This window comes from Passer domesticus, chromosome 7 (assembly GCF_036417665.1).
Source record: "Passer domesticus isolate bPasDom1 chromosome 7, bPasDom1.hap1, whole genome shotgun sequence".
Lineage (NCBI taxonomy): Eukaryota > Metazoa > Chordata > Aves > Passeriformes > Passeridae > Passer > Passer domesticus.
This window is the reverse complement of record NC_087480.1, coordinates 42,085,390-42,106,030: the sequence shown is the minus strand read 5'-3', so window position 1 is coordinate 42,106,030 and position 20,641 is coordinate 42,085,390. Positions and strand designations below refer to the sequence as shown.

Below are 20,641 nucleotides of genomic sequence, written 5' to 3'. Positions count from 1 at the left end.
TAAGCACATTTCAAAAACTTCCCAATGAGAAAGAAATGGTCTGATTTAGAAATCAGCATCTGTAACATTGTATCCAGAATTTTGTGGATAGCAGTGTTTTGTAGATGGCAGAATTTTGTGTCAGGCAGAACAGCCAGCAAAACACCTCCTCAGCCCCTCATCTCCAGCCACCTGTAACTACAGACCAGATCTGGGCTAAGGACCTCTTCAAATAACAGGCTGTGGTCTGCAAAATGAAGTTTAAAATAGGAAAGATATTTGTTTTATAATACATTTTTAAAAATATGGTTTACTTAATACTTGAGAAAATTTGGATAAATTATTCCAGGCAAAATGTGAAGCAAAATATCTCCTCTGCTGTTTAAAAAGTGGTATTTAATGAACTGTGGACCCCCACTGAGTTTGTCAAGGCAAACAAGGGTCTGTATTGATGGGGCAGATATTTTACAATTTTCACTGCCTGAACTGGGGGAAGCATCCCAGCAATGAGTAGTCTAGAACATGTCGATCCAGTAGCTGTACCATCAGATAAAGTACTTTGATTTTGCATATTGAGATGACTAACTATATATAATCTAAATAATAAAGTCAACTTCAAAAAATACATAGCCTCAGTTATAAGAGATGTAATGCAAATATTGACTGTATTAAAATACAGTTATTTTTTTCTGCCTGTTACCATGGTATTTTCTGGGTTTTTAATCTCATCACATTTATTTGGTGGGGACTTACCGATTCTTATACATTTTTTCTAATGTATGTGTAGAACATTAAAATTCAGACATAGAATCATCAACAAAATGTGGTTTTTTACCTTACTGTGCAATTTTTTCCATTGCAATTCAGAAACTGGACAACAATATTAAATCCATAGCTCTCAGTAAAAAACCCTTGATTGCTAAAGGAATTACTAAGAAAAATAATGATTTACTGGTGCCTCTCAACTGCATCTACAAGTTTCCAACATATTGCATTATTTGGCCCACTTGGATGCAGAACATCAGAAAGCAGTTAATAGAGACACCTTTTAGGGTGAAAACATTCTTTTTCTGAAAGCAAGCCAGGACAGATAAGATTACCAGTGAGGTTGGTGGTGCACAAAATTGTAGATTTACGTAGAACTAAACCACTTAAGAACCGGGACTATTTCACTTGTAGTTCTCATTATATTTGGACTGCTTTTAAAAGTAATTAAATATTTGCAAAACTGTATTTCTTTGTAGCAATAAACAGTAATAGTTAAGATAAAATTAACAATACTTTCTCTATTTTGAATTATTTAGAATATTTTCAGGCTAAGGTATACGTAAATATCACATGATGTTGAGTCTTCTTCTTACCCATGTAGATCTTTTCCCTAATTCTCTAAGTTAAAATTTTTACAGTTAGCTTCTAGATCATAGGTGCAAGTTCTTTACTAAAATTGCCTCTCAGTGAAAGGCAGAGCTGTAATCCAACACATATCATACTAGTGGTATCATCTGAAATAAAACACAGATTGACACGTTTAATTAGTACGTTGTTCATACCTCTGCATTTTCACCCATGAAATATTTGAATTGATATTAAGCAATACAAAGTAAAGCTGTCAGCTTTTCAAATACTCTAACATTATGCAGGTCTAAAAGTTTTGCCTGTATTATTGTCTCTTAACTCCCCTGTCAAATCTGATTTCTGAAGTTATTATCAGGCTACAATATCTGAGATAGCTTTAAGATGCCATGTACCAAAGTAGCAAATCTAATCAGGAAGAAATATTTGATCTATAATGGAAATAACATTATCTTTTATTTCCAGATGTCTATGCTATATAATCCCCATCCAACAGCATGCTGAATTTCCTGCCTGTGCTTGCCTTATCTTTTTTGCATCATTTTTTCAGATCATTAATACATGCAGCTCTTGATTATAAAACCTTGTCCTCTCATGCAATTCTTTTTACTTCAGCAAAGCCATATTGCATTTTTAACCACTGTTCGTGGTTTCCAAAAGCTCTAGATGCATTGCCCCTTTCACATAACACACACCACCTACAGTTCCAGTTCAGTGATAAAGATGCAGACGTTAGCACAAGGCACGTGTTAAAATTCTTATTTTTTCATTATTAAATAGTCCTTCATATAAAATTAATCAATACTTTAGTCAGTGGTGTTAAACGAATTTGATGGTTTTCCAAGAATACAGCCTTAAAATGGAAAAAAAAAATCCGAGTATTTGAAGAAGAGTCCCTTATCATATGTCTCAGGAAGAGGAGGGAGGTGGAGCCTCTGGTGCATTTCTGCTGAAATCGAACTTACATCGCTCCCTGTTCTCTCCCCCTCCCCTGCTGTCTTGCAGCCAACGTGTGTGACAACGAGCTCCTGCACTGCCAGAACGGCGGGACCTGCATCAACAACGTGCGCTGCCAGTGCCCGCCGGCCTACACGGGCATCCTGTGCGAGAAGCTGCGCTGCGAGCGGGAGCCGGGCGGCTGCGGCCGCAGCTCGGCCCCGGGGCGGGCGGCGCCCGGGCCCGGCCCGCGGCTGCTGCCGCTGCTGCTGCTGCCCGCGCTGCTCGCGGCCCGGCCGCCTCACGGCTGCTGAGGGCCGCGCCGCGCCGCGGACTGTGCGCGGCCGCGGGGAAACGGGACAAAGCCCGGCGCTCGCCACTGGAATCCCTAGAGGGGAAAAGAAAAAAAAAAGAGTAAAAATAACCGCATTCAAACTAGGAAGGCCGAACTGAACTAAGCCATATCACTCAGCCACGGACAGGGCTGCGAGTGGAGACTGCTGCCCTCAGACTCGAGGCGCGTCGGCAGCCGCCTGTCTGTGGGATCGATCGGCTGCGGGACTGACACGGCTTTGACAGCCCCCGAACGGAAGAGAACTCCAACAACATTCGCTACTCCTCTCTGGTGCGCTCCTGTACCTCCGCCCGGTGTGTGGACTGACCGAACCAAGGCATTCTTTGCTGTCAGTGCATTGTGGCTATAAGGAAATCTGTAAAAGCTGCCATATTGGCCTGCTTCAGTCCCCAAATCCTTTCCAACCTGTGCTTTAGTGAACGTTGCTCTGTAACCCTTGTTGGTTGAAAGATTTCTTTGTCTGATGTTAGTGATGCACATGTGTAACAGCCCCCTCAATAAAACTCAAGCCAGTCATATCCTTGTATACCTTAGCAGCACTGCATCAGTAAGATGCTGTGTTCACCTACTGTACAAGAGTGGCTATAGGACAAAAAGTGTATTTATCCTTTTGTATTCAAATGAAGTTATTTTTCTTGAAATAATGTACAATGTAGATTTTTTGTATTATTGCCTATTTGTGTTACCAGACAATTTATTAATGTATTTAATTCTAATCAGGTAAGAGAAAACTATTACTTTTTATTTAGTCCTTTTCTTTTTCCTTTCATTTAATTGTGCAGAGATTTCTCTGTATGGGCAACGTGCTGGCATCAAAGAATATCAGTTTACATATATAACAAGTGTAATAAGATTCCACCAAAGGACATTATAAATGTTTTCTTGTTGCTTTAACACTGGAAGATTTCAAAGAATAAAAATTCCTGCATAAACAGTTCCAGGATGACTTACTGCTCTTTCTTAAGGCCTTTTTAGAAAACAAACAAAAAAAGTTTATGGTTTTATCATTCAGTATCTGGAAGAAGAAACCCAGATTTAAAAGGGGAAATTACATCATAGCAATCTAGCCTTGCTTTAATTTTACTGCTGTTACTTTGCGAACTTTAAATGTTAAGGGTGTCATTTGCTCAAGGAACATTTCATCAAATCTGAACCTTGAAAAAGGTATGAAAAGTTGAATAGTTCTCATCTTTGTTCTCTCAATCACATACATTATTCCAAAACTAAATTACAAGATCTCCTAGAAGCTGGTCTTTAATTCATACCTTTTTTGTGGATTCTGGCAATAAGCAGATAGATCTACAGCTTACATTATTTCTCCAAAAGCTTCATTAAAAAGATATGTTTATATATGTACTAGTCTGCTTAAGAAACTGCAAAAACAGCAGCAATCACAAAAAAGCACCAAGATTTAACTTTTAATAAAGTCAGATTTAATATTTAGAAAGACTGTCAAAATATACAGCAGCGAGTAGATAAAAAGTGCTGCTCCAGCAAATAAAGTTTGTTTCAAGTATCGCCCAAGGTGTAATAAATTCTTGTTACTGCCTTTTATTAGGCCAATTACCGAGTGTGACAGAAAAGAATAGCAAGACTAGAGAGGCAAGCCAAAACCACAGCAGTGTTTCAAAGTCCTGGGAAAAAAAAATTCTAAAGGTAGCAGGACTATGTGAATTCATTTCCTGGCAATTTTCATCATAATGGTTATAAATATTTTACCAACATAATGGCCTAGTGTGGAAAACAATTAATCAGCAAAAGAAAAACTCCTGAGAAAATAAATTCTACCTGGCTGCCTCTTTCAAACGGTGAACAGCAGAATTTAGGGCACTGCTTTCTTGGAGAACCTCTTTCTGCTGAGGAAGCAAGTTTTGCAGGACAGTACCCAGCCTCCAGAAGCGTGTAGGGAAACCAGGTCTTCATTTCTAAAAAGAAATAAGATTCTAAAAGAATGCTATGAAGATGCTGATGACATCAAGCTGCTGCCTCTTCAGGCTGTCACCCTGACCCTCCATCACATAGGAAGTTTGCTGTTCACACTTGCACCCATTTGTGGGCTAAATAAGGTAAGGCAGAGAGAAATGAAGTGCTCTGCTGGTTGCCAGCCATGCCTACGTGAGATTGCAGGTATATTTTAGAAGTATGTTCATGAAATAAACAGAAGAGTACCCTGAGCAGACTCAATGAGGAATAAAAATGTTAATACAGGTGGCATACAGAACTGGAGACTACCTAAAAATGGAACCTACTAAGTGGATTTCTGATATTAAGATGGGGAATTAAAATTTTCTTCTATTACCACAGACCAATTCAGATTGTGTAATTATTGCAAAAGAAGTGCTTTAATTGTGGTTATAAACTCATGGCTTTGTGAAAGTGCTAAGTAAGCATGTTGTGCTCATTTGGTTAGCAGGGATTCTGCCAGCAGTGCTGAAGAGTAATGAATAGAAGATCACAATCAACTCAGCTACGTTTCAATTTCATGTACTTGGGATCTTTTAAACCAGGACAGAGTATATGGCTTTCCACATATTTAGATACCATTTTGTGCATTTTATCCTCCCTCAACTGTTAATAAAATTACAATTTTATACAGGAATACATCCAGTGGAAAGTCTTCTTATCAATTGTGCTTTTCTTCAGCTTCATTATTTTTTCCTCTAAACTCCACAGAAGTTTACTAAATGAAAATCTAAGTGTAAGTTTCTGCTACTGTATTCCAAGTATATTTCTAAAATTATGTGTGGACCTTTGAGAGAGATTACAGCACTCAGCATTACTTTACCTGCAATTTTTTACTTAACTCAGTGTAAAATGGAGGCAGAACTTGTTTCCCACTTCAGAAGCTGTGAAAAACAACAGATTCCTTTTCCTGAGCATGCAGTAGGATCTCTCCACGATAATATGCAGTCGCAGCATTTGCTTTATTTTTCACCAGAAAATATAGACCCCTTCCAACATATTGAGGTTTCTTGGAATGGCTGTCCTCTCCCTGCAAATGCCTGTAAAATAACAACACATTCATGATACTGAAAAAGGCCAACCCAATCCCTAGGCTAGGATTTTGCTTCTGTATCAAAATGCAGCAAAAAAAGCCTACTATGGAATGATCATGTTCTGCCTGATACTTCTTTCCTGGAAGGTTTCTCATATAAGAGCTGACCAGGCTTTAGATAGCTGAGTTGTCCAGATTTGTGTAATTCAGAGTACAGTGACCCTAAAACTGGCATTCATCATAGATTTACTCAGTTACATTAGTCCCAGCTGCTTTGCTAAATCAGTCACTCCAAATCATCTTGCTATTCCTGTGTTTGTACCTCGAGCATTGGTTCTGATCCAGGATCCACATGTGTTTAACATCTGAAATTTGGGCAGCTTGTGACAAGGTGCTGCTCCCTGACAGGAGAACTGCAGATATTTCCACTTCATACCAGACATCTTCATCACAGGGAAATTAAGAGAGGCATCTGTCTTCATGCTACCTAATTGTTTCAAAAACAAACTATCCAAATGGGAAAAAAAATTTAGTCAGATGCAAATTGACCCCAGATATTGCCCTCAAAAAAATTGATCTAATACTTTATTATGACAGAGCCACAGGTGAGAAGTTATTTCATGTAGTGAACAGGAAAAAAAAATAATGTGCAAAAGACTCCTCAGATTTAGAAAGAGTTCTTTTGCTTGCATATAATTTTATACATCTTTCTCATAACTCCAAGACACCAGGGGGATTTGTTATAACCTCATTGGGATTCTAGGTTTATTAAACCACTGAATTAACTAGATTCATCCATGCATGCAGTTTATTCACCTGTGAGAAATGTGAGTAATATTTTTCATAGAATATGCAAGACCAGATTTTCAGGCAACCTTCAGCCTAGCATTCATGTTTGTCCTTGCAAATGCAAAGTTACAGATGTAAATATTAAGACATAATCAATTCATTCCTAAGAAAAATTGTACATTTAATTATTTATGGATGCAAACATTTATCCACTACAATGCAGATCTAGTATTATAAATTAGAAATTTTATATTAACCAACGATACCTTTCCCACCATCACAGAGTGTCAAAAAGAAGAGGATATAAGTATATGCAAAACAAACAAGTAGAGAGGCAGCATTTTGCACCATATGGTGCATTTCATTTAATGAAATGAAAGTTCATCACCAGAGCAGTATGTTCACCAAGACACCATTTTGCCATAATATGCAACAGATAAAATTCCAGTACAAAGCATATGCTTCCCTTAATTGTTTTTCTGGCCATCATTATCTATACAGACACAAACATACAGACAATGAAATACTGCTTAAGACTTTTTACAGCCTCAGATAGCACAGGGAAGACTAATTTATACAACTGAGACCTGAACAGATTGTAAAGGCTTTGGGCTTGGGTTTCTGCATACATTGCTATCCAGCGCTCTTCTCTGAAGAGGACTGGGATGGAGATCACACCATGGAATGCAGTGTATGGGTGTCCCACAGCAGGCACAAAACCAAAGCACCAGCCCAGTAAGAGAAAGCACCAGAGCAGGGTGTGGGCCTGGCAGCAGGGGCACGTCTCACACGGGGACACGCCAGGCATCACTCCCCCATCAAAGCCTTGGCACTGTCTTTGCAGATGTGTTGTTCCACATCCAGGACACTCCCGAGTACACAGTGCTGCCCAGTGCAGCTGCTGGACACATGCTCAAGTCTACTGGTGTCACTGGAAATGCCCTTCTTGTGCTAGAAGCAAACTGTTGAGAAACTGAAGTAATAGCAGTGTTTTCTAGGAGGGGAAAGAGGGTGGTTCTAGGTGGGTTCTAGGGCTATGCTTGTCTGCTAGAGAAAATGGGACTCATTTGGGATGAGTATTTTCCATTTCTCATATAGTGTAATTTTCACTCAAGTACTCTCTGCAAGTATTTGTAACATCCAAGAACAAATAAGTAAATTCTAATGTTTGTATATGTGAACATGAGTTCTCATGAATTAACAAAAAAAATCTCGGACTTGTGATTCAGCTCCATGGAACAAAAGGATTTTTTTGGGCATAAATTTTTCTGGTTAGGACATTGGTTGTTAGAGATTAACACATTCTCTGCATTCAGAAGTGCAACACCATTCCTCCACAAAACTACCTGGTGAGATGTAGATCATTCAGGCCCTTACCCTGACAGTTTGTGTAAGGCATATTCTAAGTTCCCTGGTATTAAGAAGCCTTGATCTAGCTGATGCTTTCACATCTCTAAGTGGCTGTATTCAGTGTTACCTGAACAGATAAATGAAAACACTTCAAGTCTTGTACATCTGCTGGGAACATGGCTCACCTTGCACCTGAAAATAATTGTGGATGCAAAATTAGTGGCTGCTGCCTATATTAGTTGTTTGCAATTGACAATACCAAGAAATCTCCTTCAAAGGCTTGAGTCCCTTCGACTGGATTGTGCAAACACATTGAAGGAAAAAATGTATTTGCTTGCTATAACTAAATAAACACAAGGCTAAGTCATTCTTACAAGATTCTAATGACACTCAATGTGAAAGCACTTCCATTTATCACAAGTGAGATACTTCAAAAACCCTCAAAGATACAATGGGGCTAGACTTTTATTCTCTACCGTCTGTATATGTTCAGATACTTCAGGTATCTCTTGACAGAGATGAAGAAACTGATTCAGAGAGGTAAATGAAGTTGCTTGAAACAGCCCAAGAAGCAGCTGGCAAAGGCAAGGAACAGATTCACCACGCTCAAGCTTTGCAGCACATTGAATGTGAATAGTGTTACACTACAGGAGTATTGAAAAGTTCTTGGTAACTTTGGTTACAACTAGTACTGTGTATAGCATTAGCATACACATAACAATGTTATGCATAACCTATGCCACTGATCAGAAAAAACAGCTTCACACCTGCTCATTTTATAATGAGGATGAAACCAAATTGGTTCTCACAAGTAACAAGCAAGACACAGATGTATCCCCAAATGGTGTGAAATTATTCCTTGCCTGAACAGGTAACTATTCTTACTTAACTTCATTCTTTCTTCACTTTATTAAGGGTTATGAATACCAAGGTCATAAAAAGGTAGTATTCCTGTATTGGTATTTTAATGAGAATAAACAATATATAGTGGTTAATAAATTAATGATAACAATCATTGATTTTTAACTATCATGAGATCTCAAATTATTTACTATACCTTGATATTAGCCATCTTAATCACAGGAGAATTTAATGTATTTACAAAAATGCACTAAAAATTTAGACAAGTACTAAAATAATTTATTTTATTGTTTACTTGTTGTTGGTTTTACTGATCTTGTGCAAAGTAAATGTATTTCATTCTTCTTTCAAAACAGACCTACAAAACACATGTCTAGCTAAAAGCTATGTATGCCAAAAAACAGTAAGCTAAAATATAATGACAGTCACATTTATAAGTTGGTATTTGCTCATCTAATAGCACTAAAAAGCATTCACAGGAAATGGAATTCAAATATTAAAGTTTTCAGCTTCACAGTGTAGAAATTTGAAAGATTAAACACAGAAATGAATGTTGAAGACCGTACAGCAGAAACAGGTTACTGAAGATGCAGACCAGCAAGATCAAGATGAAGTAGAACCAAAAGTGTTGTTCTTACTACTCAGACACATTTTACCTCAATCCAAACAGAAGTGTATATGAAAGGTACTGGAATGCAGAGGGAAACAAAGCAAAAAGGAAAAGAAGTCTACTTTTATCAAGACTTACAATATTGAGCCCAGGGCCATCAGCACCTCTGCCTTGTCTCTGCTCCAGCTGTGCACTTGGCACAGTCTGGCCCTCTAGCCCAGATGTTCACAAAGCAGATGTTTTTTCTGCACATCACAGGGCTGGCTCAGGCCACAGCACAGTAAGCACAGTGCAGGAGGAATCCCCATTCCCTTGCGACGATCTGTGTAATGCAGCAGTTACATTGGCTCTTTGCCACACACCTCTGAAATCTCTAAGTAATTTTTATGAGCACATAGAAAATTAAATGTGTTCAGAAGAGAATATTTCCCCTTCTATTGGCATCTGCAGTCCCCACATACAACAAGGAACTGGAAGGCCCTGGATGCATTGACTCATTTGATGCATGTCTTGTTAACAGCTCTTACCTCTAATTACTGTTGTTTGGAAGGATGGGAGAAGTGACATGTAGAACACCCTAGTAGTTACATTTATTATACTGCTTTCTTTTGCCATACTCCAGCTTGCTTTCTTCCCCCATGTCAGGGTTTTTTCTATGCCCTCATAAATTATTTTTCTTCCTTTGCTCTGCAGATCTCCCACAGGCACTAAGTAGGTGGATTGGTACCTATGAATTAATTCTGGCAGTGCTCCTCTGCCTTCCCAGATCTGATAGAGGCACAACGACTTTTACAATTTGCTCGTTGAGTAGGATGTAAGGAACGATGACTAAACTATGTAGATGGAGTGCTGAACAATTTTTTGACAGTTTTCTCATTTACTGACAATATCTAACATCAGAATATCTCCCAGACTGTACTGAGGTTAGCCTCATGACACTACTGCAAAGCAAGGAAGTATGTTATTTCCATTTTAGTCATAAGGACTGAAGCTTGAAGATGCTGAGAGACTTACAAACTCAATTACAGAAAGAGAGATTAATTCTGACACCTCGTCCACCGCAATAAGTACTGAGACCTACAGTTCCCCACTCCATCCAAATTACACAAATCTCAAGTTAAATAGTCTCCCATCTGCATCTTTTTGCCACCCACTTACTTCAGATTATCCCCTCCAAGTCTATTTTACATTACACTTCCCAAAACATTGGAGTTTCAGTGTTGTGATATTTAATTCACACGTGTAATTTTGCTGGTCTGTTTTTTTCTCTTTGGCACTTCAGTTCAAGACTAGAAGGAAACCACAACTACTGTTTTGTGAGGGGATGTTACATAGGAGTGAAAGTAATTGGAAGCATTTTAACAGCCTGATAAATTAAAAGACATGCATACAGAAAAACAGTAGAGACTACAATTCTCTTCCAAAATAAAGAGATTATTAAGGGGTTTCTTTTTCCCCTCCTTGTCTGATTTTTATTTAACTGGGTGTATTAGAGCTCACATAATAATAATATTATGACTTGATAAATATATATAATATCTTTTATGACTTGAAATACCTATAGCTTAGGCATTTAATTTCTTCTAGGAATGTCTAGATACTGACCCAATTAGATTTTGATACATAGATATTTCTTGCTTACTGGAAATCTGGTAGCAAAAAGACTCTACATTTTGAATAGGCTCATAAATATATATTGAATTTAATTTTTTAATACACAAAATCCATTTTCCTATTGTTTAGTTGTTTTGCTGACTGCTTGAGAGAAATATTTTCTCTAAATATTTTTGTTTTGTACAACTAATTAGTCCATAAATCAGTACATTGTAATATGGCAGAGATTACCCTCAAGCCAATAGAGAACAACTGATTGAATGTACTTACTTTCTTTGCAATTCAGCTATCTCCAATGTATCTGTATTTTCTTCTGCTGCTTTCAGACATTATCTTGCCACTCTTTTCTCTCTTCCTATTCTTCAAATGTACATTATTTAGCCAATAAGCATTATCTGTATTAAACACCAGATTTTTCCTGTGTTTTGAACCAAGCACAGTGGGCTGACAAAGTACATAAATAAATAACTAGATAATCACAGAGTAATCAGTTGGATTCTGTAGTAGGAATTTTAACATGCTTTCCAACATTACTAGGGACATTTACTGATAATAAAATTGTGCCAACTCTTAAGCCAAAAAATGTCTTTAAAAAGGGGAGACAAAACCCACAAATGTAGAATTCCAGTGACAGAAGTCAAAGTCTGAACTGGAAATCAGTTCAGGATGGTAATCATATTTTAAAAATTAAGTGTAAGCACATGCTGAACTTGGAACATATACTTAAATAACACCAAAGTCCTCTTTAGTGTATTTTTTTTTCTAGTCTATAATGCCAACTTTATTTTCCTCAAAAGGCTCACGATGGCTAAGAAGAGGTAGGATCACTGTGAGACAGTATCACCTGTGAGCTGTATGCTCTTTGTCATCCAGCCTGCTCCAACTTTAAAAATCAAAACACAAAAAGCAGAGAGACAGACAAACAGAGACAGGCATGGCTTTGTCTGGAGACTTCAGTTCTGGGTGGTAATGCTCGTGTGGCAATTAGCTTTTGTTATCAGCATGCACATCTCCCTTAGCAGCTGACTATCAGTGGATTGTTCCTCAGCTGTCAATCTTAGCAAAGGAAGCCAAGGGGAAGTGAAATGAAGATGAGCTAGCCCTGCATATCTCAAAAACCAGGCCTCAGAGAAGAAGGAAATACACTTACAAAACATTCTGAAAAAACACAGAAGTTCAGTGTAAATGGTATATCTATTCTGTGAACAATTAGGTTTCATTCTTCAAGCAGAGACCAGTTTGCATTTGTTAACAACCTGTTCCAGAATCCATTAAATGCAAAGGAAAACCTCACCTTGATTTCAACAAAACATAATCAGGTTTTAAATTAGATTGAAAAATAATTTCAGGAAAAGAAAAAGTAATCCCTTAGGCATTATCTCTCTGATCCTACTATAATCTGTAGCATTTGTACAGCTCCATGTACTATTTATTGTGCATTATTCTACTGCAGCACTTAAATTATTCTCATTTGAATGTTTCCACAGACCCAGCATTTCTGGTGACAAATGTCTTAATTTAAGATGCTGGTCTGTATGGCAGACACCATTTCTATCCAACAGAGAAAGGAACTCCCTAGCTGAAGCTGTTTTCACCAACAATTTGTTTGCCAGCAGCATGTTTTCCTGTTTAATCCGTGTTAACATTTTGTTCAGAGTTATCCTAGCTGGCATGTATTCTATCTGATAAACATCTCTTCTCCCTCACAGAAACATTATTTATTTATGACATTATTGTTACAGACAACTAAACAGCCAAGAGGGAAACACATTTGCTTTTCTACAAATACCTGCACATGCTGTTAAAACTGCATAATTTTTCTTATAGAAACATTTAAAATTTGGTAAAAGGCTTCCTGGGATGTCTTTGGTATCCACTGAGAACAAGGAACAGAGATAGACACATGCAGCAGGACAAAATCAGCAAGGGTTCCGGAGAACACAAGGAAAATAATGGCATTTCAGGTTGTTAAGCTGATGTATGAAACCTTCTCCTTTCCAGCCCAATTTGTCATGACTCCACGACTAAGTGAACTAAATGGACTTGAGATAAAATGATTCAAATCAAGAGTCTCAAATCCATTCATGTTCTCTGTATCTTTGCCAGCATAGGAGCTGGCTGCTATATCATTAAGAACCCAGTACCCAGACACACACAGTGTGAGCCAGCACCAAATCATCTCTGTCAGAGGTCACAGTGTCCCCCAGGCTCCTCCAGAACTGACACTAAATTAAGAAGGAATAGTATAAATCAAAATTACCATGTGCCTGAGAAGAAAATAGCCTTAAATTCCCTATTCACCAGTTAGTACCACATGTAAATACTCAGTGACAAAAACACTACTCATTTACAAAAAGACTCAAAAACCTACATGTTTCATAAATTACACCAGAAGTTGTAATGAGTCATCAGATTAAGTCTGCACTACATGGGACTGACCCTTTTCTATATCTCTGAAGCTCCTATTCCATCCAGGGTCTGTACTTCTACCAATATAGGAAGATTCTAGTGTGTCTACCTGTAGTTTTCCCACCTTCTTTCTGTGTTATCTGTGTCTAAAAGTGCAAGCTCCTTTACCACATAGAAGTCTTCCAACTCTGTAACACAGTTCAAGACAGGACACATTTCCTCAATTACTTTTAACTGATGTACCCCTGGATCTTGTGGGCTAGCACTGGGCTAGCAATTTTTCACAGAGAGAAAGTCTACTCTCTGTTGAGGCTCAGGTCAAAGAAGCAAAACAACAAAACCTGGGAAAAATGGACGGCATAGACTTCAGACAAGCAGAAAAAAGACAGTCTTTAAAGATGGACTCAACTGTAGGTGTATTATTTAAGTAATTTGCCAAAGTAGAAAATTTTTAGTTCAGCCCCTGGAATTTTTTGCTGCACACCAATGCTCCTGAGAGCAGGTCAGGTTCTGCTTAGTGAGTCTTGCCTGCTTCATGTCTTGCAAAAGAGCAGGTCTTCCAAAACTTTAAAGAACTCACCCACAAACAACAGCAACTTGTCCTCTTCCCCTGCACAACCTAGAAAAACATCTTGTTTCTAACACACCTTAGAACTTCTGTCAACAGTGCTGAGCAAATAGAGATAGTACTTATAAAGCCTTCTTAGAATCATGTGTTGGTTGCATTTTCAGACTCATTATTCACACAGCTCCCCTCCCAGCTGAAGACAGTGGGGCATTGACTCAAAGGAATAGAGGCTAAACTCCAAATCCTTGCACCCAGTGAGAGAACTGGGCACTGTGCACTTTATTTCTAATCATGTCTTAGCATGAGACAGTAAAGGCTGAGTGCTGTAAATAATTCTAAGCAAAGTCTTTAGGCTTTAGAAAGAACTGACCAACTGACTTCTTTATCAGCCTTTTAAAATCCAAGATGTCATTGTTGCCCTCATCATCATTTTCACAGAAACAGGCAGAGCACTCTGAGCACAGCACTGCTCCTCAGCCTGACATCTTGTGGCTGTGAGGGACATAACACTGCTGAACCAAACACCCAAATACCATCCCCACACACAGGAGCAGAACAATGCCTGTACAATTTAAGCAAATACAAAAGAGCTCTTGAGCAATGCAAGGCGATAATTTGATTTACTTAGATGTGATGTGGTGTCAGCATCATGTTCTGATAAGACAAACTGGCACAGACTGTAAAGCTAAACCACAGTTACAAATAATGCAGTGCTTTAGTTAGCTGGACTACAGCAGATGATATTTTGCTCAAAACCATAAAGCCATCTAATCTGAAATAAGAATTTCTGGAATAACTGCAGTTATTCTTTTGATACAACTAAATATTAGTTCAATTTTTGCCACAGGAATGAAACCACTCCTGCGGCAAGAGCAGAATTTGAGTACAGGTAGGCTGCACAAGGAAAATTAATGTCTTCTGAGCCAGAAAGAGAAATGAGGAAACAGAGTGGGTTTGCCTATATACATAGGCACAGCATGGACACCTGCCTAGCAGGGGAAAGAGGGGAAACACCCATAATATGAAGAGGAACTGCTTTTTCTTTTCCTAAAGAAGTTTTGCTGTTGATTCATTTTCAAGCAAAACAACTCAAAACTCAGGGGAAGAAAAAAAGATTCTTCCTTTCAGCAGGATTTGCTGCACTGTCTGAAGAGGTTTCACACTCACCTCCTGTTCTCCTTTTCTGGCACAGAGAACAACAATCAAGCAATAACACAGAGAAAATAATTTCTGCAGTTTGATTAGTTTCCACACCAGATGTTCCCACATATATTCACATCTCCCCAACTCTCCTTCTCCAGCCAAGAGTGTGTGCAGCTGCTACTTCTGTAGTCAACACCAAAGCTATTTAACAGAGTTATTAGCAGGGGCTTTACATTATAGATCCTACCACTATTCTCTAGGGGTCTGCTTCTGTTCCCATTGAAGTTAAGGCATCATTGCACTCATTATCTTCAGAGAGCCAGAAAACATTGCTGGGAATTTTTTTTTTCTACTCTGTTACAAACCTGCACCTTCACCTCTTCCAGCCTATGATTTTTATTTCATTTTCTTGCTGGTACTGTAAGGCTGTGCAGCTGCTCACTGGCCAGCTCTGGATTTTCATTCTTTGTGAAAAAGATTCCAGTGCAGATTTTAAGCACCACAACAGTAAGAACTGTTGCTTGTTTGTTAATTAAGCATTAATGACTGTAGATTTCAAGAAATGGGAAGTACAAAGTTGCATCTCATTAATGTAGCACTGCCTGAATAAACCTTAGAGGTAGACATGAGCGTTCCCAGATGATGACAACACTCATGGGCTCAGGAAAATTCTGCCAGGGCAAGGAGTGGCTGGAAAGCCAATCTCAAGGGGACACATTACAATAAATTACAGCTTCTGTTCATTTGCGGGGAAAAAAGTGTTCTTACTTAATACTGACAAGAAAACTGCCACAGCCTTTGAGCTGTGGGATTTGTTGTAATTGCTCTGGTTGTGAACTAGTGGCTCCCTGTAACATGCAGAAAAGAGAAACATTTATTACTCCTTCATATCTTATTAAGGAGGCAATTATACATGTTTGCATTTCTAGGAACTCAGTATCTATATAAATTCTGCAGCCAGTTTGTCTTCACAAGTTATGTGTCTTGTTGCAGAAGACACACGTGGAATTGTCTCATTAAGGATTTATTCTTTTTTGATGCAAATTAAGGTGAGTGGAGATGGAAATATGCTGGTGGAAGCAACAGCTGGGAAGAAATCATTCTGTATCCCACAGTGCTGTCCATGGGGATTTTTTGCCACTGGGTTCTCAGAGTATTCATCTGAGGACCAGTATTTCCCTGGAGATGATCATGTGAAAGATGAAAGGCTCACGATGTGAGCCTTGAAATAAGAACAAAGGACACTGGTTATCAGCTGAAAGCTGCCACTCTCCAAAAGGGACATTTTAAATAAGGAAACGCTATTAGCTAGATTATCTCAGATAACTAAAAGCATAAATAAGGAGCACTGCTTTTGGAAGGCAAGTGATTGCAGGAGCTGGTCAGTAATCACATGGTTTGAGGAGGAGAGGAATGCTCTGTTCCCACCCCTGAACTCCCTGTAAGGAGACAAGATACGGTGCTGCACTGGACCCCACAGTGAGGCTGGGTGGGTGCTGACAACAGACTGGGCAGGGGCTGGCAGGCAACAAAGTGCTTTTGATGTACCTTCCAGCAAGCAGGAAGGTACATCAAAATAAGAGTAGCAAGCCCAGCCCTTCCTCTCAGAGAGGCACAAGCTGATAAGCCAAGGATCTCTTCAGAACAAGGACAGTGGGTATCATGAGCCTCATGAAGCCTTAAAGGGAAGTTATGGGTACAACTAGCTCAGGTAATTAGATGTAAATTATCATATTGTTATTGGACTTGAAATGTCACAATGTTTATCATTCTCCTGTGGTGACTGGTATTCCAATAGAGAAATCTTGTGTAAGATCAGGCAGAAAATTAAAAGGACCTACAAAGTAAAATCATCCCTTGTTTGCCTTCTCCCAGCTAAATGAGGCAAAGAAGGGTAAAACAGCATAGAATTAGAGAAAAATTACATTGCTAACAATGTCTGTATACTAATCACTGAGAGCAGAATTAGCAAACACAGGCATCCATATCAAGCATGTGAAATCTTGTTTTCCTGAGCTTTCATGGGTTCTGCCACTAACTACAACGTAGTTAGTTCTGCCACTAACTCCAGTGTATCCAGAAAAATGTATCAGGTCACACTGTGTCCAAAAATGGAGTAAGGAACACTGCACACTTCAATATTAAATAAAAAAATATTTGTGGTGAGAATTTTTTTTGTCATTGCAAAATAAAATCCCTCTGCATCATACCATCCCAGCAGCTTCCTCCCCTCCCTTCACGCACAGCTAACTATAACTCCCACTCTTCCTGTTATAAGAGAGAAAACACGAGGGCCTCTTTCAGCTGCATCAGCGGAACTGGATTTTTAAAGCTCCAAAGATGCAGAAATTATGTGGAATTCCTGAATGCATCTAAAATCTGTCCCACAAGTCCAGTGGCAATGAAATAAAACAAAGGATATTTTATCATGTTGCAAATCTCTCTCGAGAGGTAGCAAGTGAAAGCAAGCATAACCTCAGCAGGAAGGATAGCAGGATCTAGAAAAGCAAAGGATATCTTGCACAAAATGAAATAGTGCAAGAAAATATCATTTGATCCCTGCCTCCCAAGAATCAGAAAGCTTTGTCATCACAAATGCTTAGGGAGACTACATGGCAACAAAGTGCTTCCCCTTCCACTAGCTCAATTCAGTGAGTTATAAAACACAAACATAAAAAGACTTCAATGAAACTAGGAAAGAGCAGATGTTAATTACAGCAAAATGGTCTCAAAGCCAAACTGAAATTTGGTTTGGTTTTGCACAATTAGTTAGGCAGCACTCCCAAACAGTGCAAACTGCAGGGCATGCAAACCCTGACCACTTGAGGAAGATATATGTAGAACCTGCCCATCCTGTGTAACTGAATGTCACCTCTGTAGTTATTGCCAATTGCCCTTAAGCTAATGCATCATATGTCTTTTTGACAAGAGTAATGGCTGGGTTCTGACAACGAATAATTGCCATTTCAATTGAAAATATTAAAATATAACTGAAATCAGACATGAAATTATTAGTGAAAAATGTAAGAGAGATGATGGAAGTGTATAACTTCACTGGAATTATCAGTAGCTTGACTGGCATTGCCTTAGTTCTAATAAGGATTCAGCACAGTACAAACCACAAAAGCAAATGGAAATGGTAGTTACAGCACTCAAGACTCAGTGAGTAAGAGCTTCACACTGCTAACCAGAGAACAGCCAAGCTCCTAGACTGTTTCCACTCTCACCAAATCTAGTGCTTAATGGCCTAATTCCTCAGTTTTAAACTGTCAAACTATTGCAAAGACTGAAGCTTTACACACTGTCCCAAAATGAGCAATAGGCCATGTCCCTCAGGGTCACCTGCTGGGCTCCCCCAGCACACCTTTTCTGGCAAGTAAGGAAGCAGGATGAACATTAAGTGCTGCAAGTCTCTCCCTCCAAACCTCAGACTTTTGCAGTATGCCATTGTCTCACTTTCAGTAATTGAAATTAAGCTCTCTAAATATTCCAATCAATTACATTTTGATTTACTGCCTTCCATGGCATTTTTCTCTTCCATTTATTGGTGCACTTGACTCGTATTTCCTACAGGGACATTGCGTGATAGAATTATGTGTCGTTCTTTTAAAATGTCTCTTTCCTTCTAGTGCAAGTTTTAGGCTGTACCCTGCAGAGTGCCCCTGAACTGCTCTATCCTCTCCCCAGTCCTAGCAGCAATCTCCAGGTAGCAGTCTTTCCACCACAGCTATGATTAGAATACTGATCAAAAGCTTCCCCTGAATCCTGTCTCTACAGGATTGCACTAAGCATAACAAAATAATGGAATTAAACATCTTCCAGCAGGCATTTGTGAGAGTAGTGTCTGATTTCCTACATTCAAATGCACCAGCTGTAGTCCTCGTCTCCCCTTGAGGAAAAATGGATCCAAATAATGACTGGACTTTTCCCACCTATCTGCAGTACAGGATATTCCAGACTTTGGGATTGCTCTTCCTACACCAGCCACTATCATTGCCAAACAAGTGAGAAGAGCCTTGTGCCAGCTGTGGGGCAAATGGATGAGGGAGCTATCATCACAGCAGCTCTTCAAAACCCACTGACTTAAGCATCATCTTACTCACCAGCTCTTACCTGCTCTGCAATGGTTGGAAACGTATGTGTTTTCTAAAACTGAATTTAAAATATCCCTTTGTATTCTACCCAGCCTCCAAAAAATACTCCAGCATTCAGGCCCAGTGCTTCATCACTCTTACTCACAGAGATTGTTCTTGCACACACACAACCCTTACCCACCCCTCACAATTACAATGCTTTTCTTCAGCAACAGAATTCTCAAAATCTATAAATTAAACTATTTCAAACACTGTTATGCAGACTGAGACTCTAAAAGAGAAAAAGCCTTTGGGATAGTAATCTCTTCACTACAAGTATCTGTTTTTCCCATGTATAAACATTGCAGAATATATCCTTTAGTTTGATGTTATTTTTTCTTAAAGTACCAGAAACTAATTAGAAAATTGTACCCATACTGTAACAACAATTCATAAGGCCAAAGAAAGTGACAGGGTGGAAATATTTTGAAAATTTAATTAAACTTTGGAGAATCAATAAGACCATTTGTTTTGTTCTAGCACCTGTTTTTAGGCAATATCATCTTCATGCTGCTGCCTGTTTTGTTATATTAGAAATTACATGATCTGCTCAGCTGCAAAAAGACTATTGATTTGTATGTAATAGCAGGGAGAAGTACTGCCTGTTTACAAGGGATTCCTAGTTACTGTGAACACTGTCTGTAAACAGGCAGGGACTCCAGTGTAACACCACATGCCTCAGAGCAAGCAAGATAAACACAGCAGCAGCTCACACAGCAAGCACTGAGCCACGTTCTGTGTCAGGTAAGAAACTTTACAAGTCTGACAACATAAATAACACAAAAGATGTCAAGCTTTTCAACAGCTTCTAAGAGGAAGATGAGGGAAAGGAAAATAAGAGGAAAATAAAAAGTTTGGTAAACATGATCACTTACCATTCCAGCAACTTTTTCTGTGTTATCCTTTCTGTATACCTGTTGCTACACGTGTCGCAGCTGATACACCCATGGTACACAGAGTGTCACCATACACTATCAGAAAGCTTCACTCCACACAGAGTAACACCAAACCACTTCAGAAGGCTGCAAGCTCTGCCCTTCTCATTCATTAGCCCAACCTTTTATCCCCTCATGCTGATGCACTGCACCTGTGTGCCCTCTGCTCCCTTTGGTGTTTCTCAGTGCCCCTGGGCACTCCATGGCTCATTGCTGTCAGTGCTGCTCATCTGCTGCTCACAGCTGCACCCACTGGGGATGGGGCTGGGCCAGCCCCACTCCCAATCACCACAAACTGTGTGCCTACATATTCCTACTAGAAATTCTTAGGTACACGAAGAATTATAAAAAAAACCAGGAAAACACTTATCTAACTACTAACCAATGAGCACTCATTTGTCCAAGGCACTCCAGGGAGAACTCACTGGTAAAAAGTTTTCTCCACTGAAAGAGTCTGTCCTTGACCATTTCTGACCATGCTAGAGAGCAAGGAAACAGTCAGCAAAAGTGGAATCTTTGTCACAACCATTACTCTGGAGAGTAATTCTTCATCCTAGAGAGTTCTGTAAAAAAGCATCAGGTATCCAGCATATAAAAAGTTGTTCTCAGAG

At 39.0% G+C, this 20,641-nt stretch overlaps 1 protein-coding gene and 1 long non-coding RNA gene across 12 annotated transcripts in view; one reads left to right on the top strand and one right to left on the bottom strand.

Annotated features, from left to right (window-relative positions):
- NTNG1 (netrin G1) overlaps positions 1 to 3,561 on the top strand; it is a 147,689-nt gene extending 144,128 nt beyond the window's left edge. For all 9 annotated transcript variants that reach the window (XM_064428042.1, XM_064428038.1, XM_064428037.1 and 6 more), the window contains one exon: positions 2,338 to 3,561. In XM_064428042.1, the coding sequence (XP_064284112.1) occupies positions 2,338 to 2,582 (245 nt within the window). In that variant the 3' untranslated portion in view covers positions 2,583 to 3,561. The remainder of the gene's footprint in view (positions 1 to 2,337) is intronic.
- LOC135304999 (uncharacterized) lies at positions 3,556 to 20,426 on the bottom strand. Of its 3 annotated transcripts, XR_010366276.1 has the most exons (5): positions 19,971 to 20,426; positions 7,885 to 7,949; positions 5,941 to 6,125; positions 5,409 to 5,625; positions 3,556 to 4,548 (listed from the first exon to the last, which is right to left on the bottom strand). It is a non-coding gene; the product is annotated as an uncharacterized LOC135304999 (long non-coding RNA). The 3 variants fall into 3 exon arrangements; XR_010366277.1 differs by lacking the exon at positions 5,941 to 6,125; XR_010366275.1 differs by lacking the exon at positions 7,885 to 7,949.
- Positions 20,427 to 20,641: the final 215 nt, after the last annotated feature.